Genomic DNA, 14,280 nt, shown 5'->3' on the forward strand with positions numbered 1-14,280 from the left:
CCCTGAGATCCACCTCCCACCTTTTTTTCAACTGATAGGCACGAGCTGTAGCTCTGGGGGTAAATAGGTGCATATATAGAAGAGAGATCAGTTTCCTGGGATCGACCCCGAGTACTAAGTTTGCTAGGGCCGTGGGTTCTAGAGCTGGGGGTGAGTTCCCAAACTGAGTCTAGACAGCGTGTCGGACCTGCAAGTAGCGGAATAGCGCATGGTTAGGAAGACCATACTCCTCCTTGAGTGTCTGAAATGTCTTAATAGTGAGGTTGGTGTAAAGTTGAGACAGGTATATGATCCCCTTGAATATCCACACCTTATGATCCGGGACGCTCAGCAATTCCAGGAGACAAGGGTTCTCCCATAGGGGTGTATGGGCATCCGGGGGGGGGGGGCCCAGTCTTTGACTGCGCCATCCGCCAGATCCTGCTGTGGTGTGTAAGCATGTGTCGCTTGTCCCCCAAACATGAAAGCCCTCGATGGTTACAAAATATAATCTGGTAAGGGTGTGCCACGACATCCGTGGTCGCTGTGCACAATAGAGTGGAGTACCTCAGTTTGTCATGGTTATTAATGTAGTAGAGGTGGGACAGTTGGGAGGCTAGGTAGTATGTTGCCAGGTCAGGTAGAGCTGTGCCTCCCAAGTGAACAGGGCACTTGAGTGTCTGCCAGGCTAATTTATGCCTAGAGGAGCCCCAGACAAACGAGTTAAGGATCAATTCCATATTCCGAAATATGTGGGCTGGGATGTAGAGCGGGGCATGCCAAAAAAGGTGGAGCAGTTTGGGGAGAAGAATCATTTTTACGAGCCCGAGGTGGCCCATCATCCCAAGGGGGAGCCTGGACCAGACCTGGGTCTTCCGTTTCAGAAGGGCAAAAAGTGTTTCCAAATTTAGGCGGATAAAATTCCACGAGGGAGCGGGAACACTGTATGCCTAAGTACTTGATCTGGTCGGTGAGCACGAGGGGTAATGTCGCCTGCATTTTCGTGGGAGCGGTGATATTGATAGGGAGAATTTGGGATTTAGACCAGTTTATCTGGAGACCTGAGAAGGTGCCGAAGCTTTGAATCAATTCCAGAGCCGCCGTCAGCGAGGGGCCTGCATCCACTAAATAAAGCAGCATGTCATCTGCGTACAGGCTAATGACTTCCGACAGTTGTCCCATGCGGAGGCCCCGAATATCCGGGTGTGCTCTGATAGCGATAGCCAGGGGCTCCACAGCCAACGCATACAACAAAGGCGAGATTGGGCAACCCTGGCGCGTACCACGTGACATAGGGAAGGGGCTAGATGTCTGGCCGATCACCTGGACTCGTGCAGTGGGGGCCTGATAGGAGTTGGATCCAGCGCACAAACCTAGGACCAAGCCGAATCTACGTAGGCACTTCCACAGGTAGCCCCACTCCACCGAATCGAACGCCTTGGCGGCGTCTAGGCTGACCACCACCCTGGCACCGGTGTTGTCGTGGGGGGCCTGCAGGTTCATAAACAACCTCCTAAGATTAAAAGCTGTGGTTTTTTTTTGGGCATAAAGCCAGTTTGATCTGCGTAAATAAGGTGGAGGATTACCTTGTTAAGTCTAAGGGCAAGGATCTTGGCCAATAATTTGACGTCCAATCGCAATAGGGAAATAGGATGGTAGGACTTGGGACGCAGGGGATCTTTGCCTGGCTTTGGGATGAGGATGATCAGGGCCTCACTTATAGTGCGGGGGAGTATGCCAGTGTCAAATATATGGGAGTATAGCGCGTGAAGTTTGGATAGTAGAACTTCCTGGAACTGAGAGTAAAACTCCAGGGGGAGGCCGTCAGAGCCCGGGGCCTTGGATGGCATCAGACATGCTATGGCATCTGCTATGCATTTCTCCGTTATAGGAGCCTCAAGGAGCTCTATCTGGGGGCCTTTGAGAGCAGGGAAGTCCACAGTCTGTAGCAGGGCCTGCAATTCCCCCAGGGAGCTATTGGCCCCTGAGCTGTGGAGATCGGCATAAAAGAGCCTGAATTCCTGGGCCACCTCCACCGGATCCGACAATGCGGTCCCAGTGTCTGACAATAACTGGACCACCACCGGGGGGCTATGGTCCAAGTGAGCCATGTAAGCCAGTAGCTTCCCCGCCCTCTCCCCGTACTCATATGTTTAGAGTGTAAGTGTAGCTTGGTAGAGTTGGAAGGCGTGGGGTGTGTGAGGAATCCCTTTCCACTACCTCCAGCGTCTCTTCAGCCTGCTGTATAGCGAACTTTGAGGATGCCCTGTGTCTGTTAATACGGGTTGTCAATATCATACGGGCATGCACTTTACAGGCCTCCCACACCATGCCAAACGAGGCTGAGCCCGCATTTGTTAGGAAGTAGTGAACCCACACCCGCTGAACGACCTCCAAGTCAGTGAGGACCGTCAGCCAGAATGGGTTCAGCCTCCACAGACGAGACGCTGGAGTAGAGGGTAAGCGAATTTTGGCCCAGTATGGTGAATGATCTGACAGGATCCTGGCACCAAACCCCACGTCCTGCAAATACGGGAGCAGCGTGGGGGAGAGCAGAATCATGTCTATACTAGACATGTGCAAAAGAAAAAAATTTGTTTAGTTTCGTTTCGTTTTAATTTGTTAATTCATTAATTTCGTTGAGTTATATTCATTAACTTCCTTAAATTAGTTTTCGGATTTCGTTGGGTCCGTGTGGTGTGCCGCTAAAGGAGGCAAAATCAGTCCATAAGGATAAAACACAGGATAAAATGCAGCTGGAGCTCTCTCTCCTACGTCCTATGCCAGCATTTTTTTTTTTTAAACAAAGGCTGCCAGCATCCTTAGCAACTGGTGAATAGCAGGTTGTTAAGGAGCAGGCTGGCCAAAAAGTTTCCAAAAGTAAATAAAAGTGCACACACAGTTTTTGACAAGTCCTTTATTAAAAAAAACAAAAAACAATCTCCCCTGGTGTAGATCTATCGTCAATCACGATGAACACCAGCCACCTGAGAAAAAAAAAAGTAGATCTGCAACCGACAAAGGCTCCCACCATCTGACAGCTCCACAGCCTCCCACCATGAAATAATCTAAGGGACATTGACATCACCAACGGGGATCATGCTGGGTCAATGATGTCACAAAGGGTGGGGTCACCTGGTGGCATCACCGGGTGGCTCCATCCCTTAGTTTATGTAGCAGTGGAGCTGTCAGACGACGGGAGATTTCATTGGGTCGGTGGCTGATGTTCATCATGATTGACGATGGATCTACACCTACACCTTGTCAAAAACTGTGTGTGTGTTTTTATTTCTTTTTTGACACTTTTTTTGGTGAATGAATAGGGGTATCCCATACCCCATGTACACCAGAGTACTGGGCCAGGGTTGTGGGGAAGAGACCCTTGTCCTCATCAAAATGGGGAACCCCCTGCCACCCCAAATCATCCCCCTCATGTTGAGGGCATGTCACCTGGTATGGCTCAGAAGGAGGGGTGCTCACTTGCCCTCCCTTTTCTGGCCTGCCAGGCTCTATGTTCAGATAAGGGTCCGAAGGGATTTTGGGGGGACTCCCATGCTGTTTTTTTATTTTTTTAATTTTGGCATGCGGTTTCCCTTTAAAATCCATACCAGACCTTAAGTCCCTGGTATGGCTTGGGGGGCACGCTTTTTTTTCTCTCAATTTCTTACTGCTGGCAATTTGTTTAGTTTACTGGCAGTCTCTGAGTTACAAACATCTGACACCCCCCCTGCCTTCACCTTCTGGCACACCCCCTGCCTGCTAATAGGCCTCTTGCACAACCGATGCAAGCCGCACTTTGCCATATGTTAATAAAGTGACACTGCTGCGCATACCTAATAAACAGCTGATATAACAAAAAGTAAAGACACCTTAAAAATGTTATATACGTTAAACTTCACAATGACATAATACCAAATGTATTATGTGTAAAAGGCAAACTAAAAAAGTGCACTGAATGTACTAAAATATCACAAACATTTTTAAAATTTCAATCACTGACTTCCAATTACATATATATCATAGACGTGTAAAAAAGCAATACAATTTTAACTTTCACCGGTGCATAAATATAAATAAGTGTCTCATAATCTTTTAATGAAGAACATACACATCTAGTAGGTTCTTGACTTCCCCAAAAGGATCTTATTACATATATAGTGTTAGTTAAACCAAGACAGTGATTCCCACCACCGTTCACTCATGCTCTCACCTCAAATGGTGGACTCTGCAAAGTGCTAGGTCAAATATTGCTTCTCCCTTATTTAGGGGCTTCCCTGAGGTTCCAGTCAGTTAAGATTTCTCTTGAAAAACTCCTCTTATATAGTGTGTGTATGGCCCTTTAAAAGATCGTTCATACTTTTTGCAATGGACTCACATAACAGAAGGAATCACCTATAGTGTAGTATGCTTCAAGAAACATATTTTATTAATAAAAAATACACTTGCATTTGGCATAGACAGTCAGTTTCTTTTTCATTCAGGGTGTAAAAAACAAACAAATATTTCTCTATCCACAGAAGCAGTGTGGATGGAATTCCTCCCACTGGGACATTGTATTCTGACAGTGGCTCCCGCTGCTGTCAGACTACACTGATCCGTGGCTGCAGTCGAAGGGTTCTGGATGCTGATCAACAAAAGTTTTTCAGGGAGGGCCACACACAGACAAAAATTTGACAAATTCGTGCTTAACTGGCCATATTTTGATCCATCTATACTCAGATTTAGTATAGGTATAACAGTCAGGCAAAGAGCATTTTTAGAAGAATTTTAGCACTGAAAGATGTCTTATTTCTCTCATGACACATTTCTTTTCAAAAAAGATTTGATCAGATGTAGATATAGATAAACCAAGGACAAAAGTATCTGATCAGGAGCATACACAGCGAAACGCCTCCATCCCTAATTGTAGCAAACAAGAGAGAAGTTATGGTCTTGGACTTTGAGTGAGGCAATCACTAGATATCATGAAATAAAAATAAATTCATGATCAACACAAGCACCCACATCCAGATGTCAGGCATAGATAAAAAGATTAACAAAAAAACAAAACAAAACATACACATAATAGTACAATTCATATTATATCATAATCCCATAAAAGGGAGCATCGTAGATGCTTGACGCAACAGACTAGCTGAAAAACGTGAACCTTGTGTTTATATATATATATATATATATATATATATATATATATATATATATATAATTTTTTTTTTTCAATATTAACACGAGGTCCACGTTTTTCAGATAGTCTGCTGCGTCAAGCCCCTGATGATTGGACAGGCACCCATGAAACACGTCCGGCTCCATAGATGCTAAGATATACCATTTAGAGATCTACTATGCACCTTTTTATGGAATTACAATATATTATGAATTGTACTATTATGTGTATGTTTTGTTTTTTGTTGTTAATCTTTTTATCTATGCCTAACATCTGGATGTGGATGCTTGTGTTGAGCATGAATTTATTGTATATATAAGAAATTATTATATTTCTCATATTTCATGATATCTAGTGATTGCCTCACTCAAATCGCCTCACTCAAAGTCCCAAGACCATAATTTCTCTCTTGTTTGATATAGTTAAACCACTCTTTGCCAGTCTGGCTTAGGCAAAATGGCAAGCGTAAAAGAGAAAGTGCATTATCAAGATTAAGGCATAGACTGTGAGAATTGTACTGGCAAACTGTGAAAGTTTCAATGCAAACCTGCTGACACCAACCATTAGTGAATTGGTCTTATGACTCTGCTAAAACAAAACTCAAAAAGTTGCAGAATACACACTGAGAAAAAACTTGAATGTTTAGTTTTCAATGAGACAATTGCTGACAGTGAAACTATATGAAAAGTTTGTTGTAACTTGAGGGAAACCACAATCTTTCTTTTTTTGAAATGGGACACTTTTTACTGAAATTGTATCCTCAAATGTTAATCACTATTTAACGCTTCTGCACTTCCTTCCATGCATTGATCATATGCAGACAACTAAATAAAATCATGCTTTTATCTACTATGCACCAGTGAGTTACTAACAAGATAGTAGAATGTACAATCCATAGTGTACGCTCCACCATCTGAATATAAAAATTCATATACAAACTAACATATACTGTGCAATGACCACAAAAAAAAACTGAAAAGTGTTGTGAAATTCACACCCAAACTAAAGTCCATGTGCCATTATGTAATGCTTTTTTAAACAAAACAACAAATATACAGTCCTAGTATAAACAGTGAAAACATATTATGTAGCCAGAAGTGGAAGTCCACGTGACATCAGAGTTGAAGTAAAGTCACAGACAATAGAACCACCACCGGTTAGTGAGGAGGCTTACCGGAGCAAGAGGAATCAAATGGGCATATGCTCAGTGAGTCAACAAGGCATATAGTGTAAACACCAAAGTATGGGACCAAGGGATCTTTAGCTAGCTCTATGGCCTTCCACTATTAGAATCACAGTGTAGGAAGCCAGTCTCTTGCAGTTCGTAAACAGAAGTGCCCAGAGAAGAGGGAAGAAAATCAGCACAAAGAGCCAGCCAGGTCATGCTACTTTGAACAATTGAGAGGATTTGGTCTAACAAGTTGGCTGCTTCTGAGGACTGCTTCTCTGTGACATCTCTTGACCAATTGGACTATCTTCCATCTTGATCTGGAGCCCAGACGTGTAGGTCCCATACTTTGGTGTTTACACCATATGCATTGTTGACTCATTGAGCATATGCCCATTTGAATCCTCTTACTCCGGTAAGCCTCCTCACTAACCAGTGGTGGTTCTATTTTCTTCACTCATTCAACACTGATGTCACATGGAATTCCACCTCTGGCTACATAACCTGTTTTCACTGTTTATCCAAGCACTGTTATATTTATTGTTTAAAAAACTTTACATGATGGCACATGGACTTTAGTTTGGTTCATCACTTTTCACAGTTTTTTTTGTGGTCATTGCACAATATATATTAGTTTGTATATGGATTTTTATCATCATGAGTTTTTGAGCGCTGCACAAAATGTTATGTTTCACATATCTCTTGCTTTACACTTGTCTTAGTGTTGTGCTGGCTGCTATTTGATATATGTCAGGGTGATATACACCAATTTTTCCATTTATACACCATCTGAATATACTGTATATTAGCTAAGTAGAATCATGCCTAAAATACCAATATGATTTTCTCTAATGTTTTGGATCTTAGGGATTTTACATGCTCATCTCCTGCAAGAACAAAACTGCATGAACTGTGAACTTATATAAATAAAGATGACTGTAAAAAAACAAAAACAAAAAAAACATTAAAAGCAAATAAGACATACCATGCATTGTGTAGGCAGTATGAAAGTTCACATGTACTGCACAGTTGCTGTGGTCACAGCACATGTGTGTCTAAAATTTGATGTGCTGCTGCTTGGAGTGAAGGTTCTGATTAATTTCTGTATGTATGCTAGCTTTTCTGCTCCGACAGCAAGAGCGCATGGATTTTTCTGACTTGCTGCTTTGCTTGGCATGTGCACATAAAATTGTATAGTGAAAAACAATGGTGAAGATTTACTAAAACTCAAGCACTCAGAATCAAATTCAGCTCTGCATGGTAACCAATCAGCTTCTAACTTCTTGCTCAATTAAACTTTCCCAATAAAACCTGGAAAATGATTGGTTTCTATGCAGAACTGCATCGGATTTTGCACTCTCCAGTTTTAGTAAATGCCCCCTCAGTATTAGTTTTTTTTTTCTTTTTCATCGAGGGACACAACAATTCAGGAATTGTAAAAAAAATCAGGTTATACTGCTGCCTACAGGAGGGACAAAGAATGTTAAAGACCAACCCCATCTTTAACCACCATGCCCCTGTTTAGAAGCTATCTGGATCAGAGTTTCTTCAGCATCAGCTTTAGAGACCCTACCTGGAACCCATATGACTGGAAGATTGCAGGGGAAATGTAACCTTCGAGCACTGGGCTCTGCATTGTGGCGCTTTGCAGACCTTCATGTACTACCCTGTTTCCCCTAAAATAAGACCTAGCGTGATTGTCGGTGTTGGCTGCAATATAAGCCCTACCACCCAAATAATCCCTACTCTGTTTCCTCAAAAATAAGCCCTACCCTGAAAAGAAGACCTACAAGGACTTTAACTAGGGCTTATTTGGGGGGTAGGGCTTTTATTGCAGCTATCACCGATAATCACACTAGGTCTTATTTTAGGGGAAACAGGGTATGTTAGCTGCAGAGTACATTCTTGGTCTAGAGCCATGGCACAGCCTCTGATGTGACCCTGTCTCTAAAAGGCTTGCTTAGTGAGTAAAGGCTGGTTAGGCTGAAGAAGTGGCATCTCCTGTTCTGTGCCAGTTCCCACTTACACTGACTCAGTCACCTCTGACTGTCTGAAACCTTATTAGCACCAGCTGGCCAGATTCTTGTGTACTTGAGGCCTAACTTTACATTAGGCCTAGTTGCTGACCACAAGACATAAGCTGTCATCTCAGAGACCTACAGAGGTCAGTCCTACGGTTTTGGGAACATTTACCCTGCATCCCCAGATGGAACCAATATTTGTAAGCTGAAATCTAAGGCCCCTATTGTTATAGGGTCTTCTTCTGTCTAATTGGTTGAGGTCTATTGCGTGAGGCCGGGGTCTCTCTCATGTCCATAGGGACTTCCATGTCCACTAGGGACTTTCTTACTGTTTGTGTCTAGCTACTGGATCAGTCTGTCTGTGGGGGCTCTAAGCACACTTTGGGGCCATTCCTGGCAGAATATGTCTGTGATCCACCTGTGACTGAGTCAAACTGAATCTGCAGCCCCTGTTGTCATTTCTGATTCAAATTCAGAGTTTCAACAGTTGGGAGAGGCTGTTTTGGAGTCACTGCTCACTCCTTCAGTTGACTAGGTTATACCAGGGTTCTTGGAAACCTTATTGGTATGGTGCACCTGCATTTGGAGGTCAGCCTGCTGGTATAGGCCTCGGGTCTTGGCAGTGCATACTCCCATACTCCTGATTAGACTGTAGATCCCGAAGTGAGAGATTTGCTAACACCTCTGTCAAGCCTTCATCGTGAAGGGGCACCCCCCCACACTTCTATATGTGGGGTGCTGTTTGCAAAACTGGATGGGTCCCTGTGCATTAGAACTCCTTGACTTTCCCATGCTCATGATATCCCCTCTAGCTCTTAGGCTGCAATAGTTGGCAATGGCACCTATTTCATTGCATTATTTCTTCTGGGACCTTCTAAGCTATAGTCAGATGGGACCAGTAATCACTGCTACCCATCCTTGGAAAGGTCCTGTCCAGTCAGTGTCCTTTAAGGGCACTTGTAGTTGTTTACAGCACTGAACTTTATATCTGTCTTATTACCCTTTCTTAGCATCCCCATCGTGGGATGCTTAGGACACTCTGCTTCAAAAGGGTCAGTCTCCTGGACTCTGATAGAATTTTCTCACAGGGCCCAGCTCCTGCAGGTTTCCATTGGTTAGAGCCTTACAGATGTCTAGTGTTGGTAGCTATTGGTTACCAATGAGCAAGGCTGACAAGCTCAGATCCTCCCTGAAATATGCTGCACCTTCTGGGTTAGCGGAATCTTCCCATATAGGGGCTACTGGGGTGCCAGAAACACACCTGATTTACATCTCTACCTCTTGTTGAGTTTCAGCCTTCCTTTTTCTCTCTCCCCTGAAATCTGGGTTTTTGGACTAGAGGTGAGATGTGTAGACAGATCCTATGGAGCTAATGATCTTAAAATTTTCACCCATAGTCTCTTGGGGGATTATGGGGTGGTTCCCCCATCCACCCTTTGTCTTTTTCTTATGCACGTCCTCATGACTGGGAACTGGGTCATTTTTCCTGGAGCAGTCAGTGCCTGCTTCCTCGGGTATCCTGTTATGAGTAGGTTCTTTGATCTGGACCTTGTTGGACATCACTTTGGTGCTGTAAGACCTTCACCTACGGGAAATATTTCCTGAGACAGAGCAAGTGACCTCATCCCTATGCTGGCCAACTTTGAGGAAGTGCTCTCAAATTCACAGATCCCTTTGCCTCCTGCAGTCTTTATTCTGGTAACAAAGATTTGTGCACTTGGATGTGGTTGTTTACAGCAGGAAAAAGCCATTGATGGAGGGTTTGGTGTGCTGCTGGATTGTCAACAGACAGTTTATGCAACCCAGCTATAGGCACTCCCTGTGGGAGATAGAATGTGTCCGGGGTTCCAGATCTGCAATGGTTAATAGTTTTGGATTTTCAGGCAGAACAGCAGTACAATCAGGGACATGCTCCCTCTTCTCTCCTAATCTGAGAGAAGTTATTTTATTGTTTACACTGCTTGTAACACCACCTGTGAATGGGGGAGATACTGTGATCAGACTCTCCTCCCTCATTCACAGATTGTGTTACAAGCAGCGTAACTAATGTATGAACCTTTCTCAGTGGATGGGGAGGAGGGTGTGTGTCCCTGTTGGACCATCTGTTCTGCTGTTCTGCCGGAAGATCTAAACCAATAAGCAATAGAGTTAGCTTTATTTATTTTGTTTTTTAAATACAAATTTAGCTAATGCTACCTTATTAGTGCTGATTTTTTATAAATTTTTTTACTGTATATGAAAGTTAGCAAACGGGTGTTCCAGAATCTTGTTCAGGTATCTATCTTAAGATAATATTGCTGAAAGAGAGGTGGACTGCTGGTTTACAGAAATGCCTGGAGGAAAAACTATAGTACCGAGTAGGTAGGTTCCTCGCTGTTTGTTTCTCAGTGCTTAATTTTCAGCTTTGACTGGAGTAAACATTTAAGTAGATCTACTGGCCTGGTGTCAAAGTATTCTCTGCCCAGAGTTAAAATAAATATGTATTTTGCTTGTTGAATCAACAAATATAGCGGTATTATACATCTTTCATAGCCTAATGCTGGTTACTATATTTTTTTTCCTTAAAGAATCAATGGCACAAAATCCAGTTTCCCAGATGATGAATCTGAACGTACCTCGATAACTTTAGGAGTTGAAGGAAGACTTCCTACTCCAAAATTGAAAACCTTTGGACTGGCCCAGAGGACCCACCATGATCTAACAACTCCAGCCACAGGTAATATTTTTGAAAGGACAGATCTATAAAATGTACTTTGGATTAATAAGATTTGTAATCTTCTACGTCTTCATTTTTTTACCCCCCTTCCTGCCCAAGCCATTTTTCAGCTTCCAGTGCTGTCGCACTTTGAATGACAATTGCGTGGTCGTGCTACACTGTACCCAAACAAACTTTCTTTTTTTTTTACAAAAAAAAAGAGCAAAAATTTTGAAAAAAAACGTTTTTTTATTTACTTTTTTTCTGGCAGGAAGTCATTTTTCGCCTTCACTGATGTGCGCTCATGAGGCGTCACCGATGGGCACTGATAGGCTGAACTAGTGGGCACTGATGAGGTGGCACTTATGAGCACTGATGAGCACTGATGGCAGCACTGGGCACTGTTAGGTGGCACTGATGGTCACTATTAGGCGGCACTGGTGGGCACTGATAGGCAGCAGTGGCTGGCACTGATAGGTGTCACTGGTGGGCACGGATAGGTGGCATGGATAGGTTGTACAGATAGGCACTGATGGGTGACACTGATGGGCATTGATGGACAGCAGTGATGGGCATTAATGGGCAGCACTGATAGGTGGCACTGATTGCCAGCACTGACTGGCATGGCTAATGGGCACTGATTTGTGGCACTTGTGGACAGTGATGGGCACTGATTGTTGTCACTGGTGGGCACTGTATGCTGGCATTGGTGGGCACTGTATTGTTACACTATATTTCTTTCTTGTAATCAGGGCACTAATGATCAGTGCCCTGATTACATCCCTAGATGTCCCCCCATGAAGAGATGCCGCTGATCGGCTCTACTCATCTCGCACTCTGTCAGTGTGAGGCAAGGAGAGCCGATTACCGGCATCTCCGTGTTTACATGTGACCGGCTGTGATTGGGCACAACCGATCACATGTTTAAAGAGCCGTGGACACGGCTCTTTACACAGATCGGGTTTGTGCCCTGTCCTAGCAACGCGGCGCGGCCCAGAACAAGAGCATCCCAGAACAAACGCCACACCGCCCAGCCGTCATTTGACAGTGGGCGGGCGGCAACAAGTTAAACATGTTGCACTATTATTATTTATTTGTTTTAAGAAAAAAAAATGTATACTTCACATCAAGAGTATGTTTTCTAGAAAATATATGTTTATAACATTTATATTGTAAAGTAATTTGTGTAGATTGCTGTCGTGGAAAGCAGGATCAGATTGGCCGCTGAAACGTCCTAAAAATAATAGTCCGCAAGTGGGCCTTAAGCAAGAGCATGTGGCTTTATTATTCTTTTATACCTTCTATTGCCATAAATAGTGTAGTATTTATGCAATTGAAGTAAACACTATATTGCATTTCTAAAACATTTTTAAAAAAAATATGGCTTGAAAAGTGTGTTTTCATTTTTTGCTTCCCAGACGTTTGCTCAAGTCCCACTAACAATTCATGTATTGCAGATACTCACACAGGTAACTACATTGCTGAGCTAAAAATTACTTTCTTAGGTGAGATACCTGCAAAACATCCACTGCTGGAAGGGCTTAGAAAGAACTTAACTATTATAATGTACATTACACATTTTTATATACTGTATAAATGAACCAGCATCCACAACATATTACATGTCACCCCTCCACTGCTCAAGTAGTTGCTACTGCCCCTTCCATACATGTAGGCTGTGTGCAGCAAGTAGGAAAAAAACATATTAATAGCTGATCCCCTACACACCAGTAGGCCTGATGTTAGACGTTAACCCCCACTGGCCACTATGACTTATTCAAGTAGTTCACTACCTAGAGTAGAGGAGAGCTGCTTGGAGTGCATTTCTAATGTCTGGCTTGCCCTGCCATTAAGGTAGGATGGAGGGGGATCAGCTACTAAGGAGTTTTTTCAGACAGGCTGTGCCAGGCCCATATATGGGGGGTACAGAAGCAACTATTTGAACAGCAAAAGAATGACATGTAATGTGTTGGGGATGCTGGAATGCATTGCTTTTTTTTGCAAAATAGCCATTAAAGCTGATATTCACCCTCAGTGGGTTGCCTCCCCTCCACCCTCCCTCTGCTATGCTAATTGTTTTTGACTTTTTTTTTTACCTCTCTCCCCCCCCATGCATGTCATTCACCTAGGTCTTATGTGTGTATAATTGTAGAAAAAAATTCAATAGTGTATTTTTTTTTAAAGGGGGAGCCCTGTTAGTTTCACCTTCAAAAAATCACCAGCAAATGCCAGACGATAAGCATAAGGGATCTTCTAAAAAACACAGCTCCCCAAAGAAGACTGTCTCCCAAGGTGTAAATGAAACAAATTCAAAAAGGGTAAGGAAAATGTTTTATTCTAGAAATCACAAAACTGCGAGTATTCAATATGGAGTAGACTTAGTAATTTGATGATTACAGTGCATGATTAATATTTCATGACACAATAATCTGTTCCAGTTCAAATACCAGCTACACAAAGTTACATGACCATAAATATGTCATAGGAGACAAATGCCTAGAAATTAAGTGACCACTAAACTAGAAGACTTACATCAAACTGAAAGTAAATTATGGAAATTCTTAGTGATTTAGGCTGGCTTAGCAATCACCCCAGACTTGCTGTATGGAAAATGAGTGTCATCATATGAACTCTAATTCAAGGAATTTGTACTGACACATTTTTAGGCTAGTATTGCTGACCTGCTCTATTGAAAATTCCAGTTGACTGTTAACTCTAATTTAATTTTTGTCTGGGCTGCTGGAGGCAACAGAAAAGACTGCCTTACAGCTTAACACTTCTTTCTGACACTTATACAGGGAGCATACAAGTAAATAAAAAAAAATAAGCTTTATCTATGGAAGGTAAAGCTGCACTACTTCAACAGATCATGTGTGGATATTAGAATTAATACAACTGCATATTGGTGACTAGCTCAACTTTAAGTTCAATTTGGGCTCGGCACTGCACCTACCCCCTTCCCCACACACGCAGTTTTTAATTCTATATTTTTTTACAAGAACTTTTCTGAAGTCTTAGGTCAATCACACGATGCTGCAAGGTCCTCTTCCTCTTTGCTTCTCCATGCTGGGCAGTCTACAATGATGCAGACAGGGGTGCTTATATGATGCCCTTAACACTGTTCTATGCACTATTACACAGTTATTGCATGGTGCTCTGGTGACACTCACTTAGGGATACAGGCCCATGATGCCCACACAAATTGTCCCCGGTCTTCCATCTTTAATGACACTGGATGTCAATCAACCTGGAA

The 14,280-nt window shown here is 42.9% G+C and overlaps 1 protein-coding gene across 3 annotated transcripts in view; it reads left to right on the top strand.

Annotated features, from left to right (window-relative positions):
• The window catches only part of MDM1 (Mdm1 nuclear protein), a 94,018-nt gene that overhangs the window by 69,873 nt on the left and 9,865 nt on the right, over window positions 1-14,280 (top strand). For all 3 annotated transcript variants that reach the window (XM_077469259.1, XM_077469260.1, XM_077469261.1), the window contains 2 exons: window positions 10,900-11,048; window positions 13,212-13,345. In XM_077469259.1, coding sequence (XP_077325385.1) covers window positions 10,900-11,048; window positions 13,212-13,345 — 283 coding nt within the window. The remainder of the gene's footprint in view (window positions 1-10,899; window positions 11,049-13,211; window positions 13,346-14,280) is intronic.

The sequence above is a fragment of the Lithobates pipiens genome, unplaced genomic scaffold (genome assembly GCF_037356315.1).
Source record: "Lithobates pipiens isolate NorthernLeopardFrog02 unplaced genomic scaffold, aLitPip1_a1.2 Scaffold_8, whole genome shotgun sequence".
Classification (NCBI taxonomy): Eukaryota; Metazoa; Chordata; class Amphibia; order Anura; family Ranidae; genus Lithobates; species Lithobates pipiens.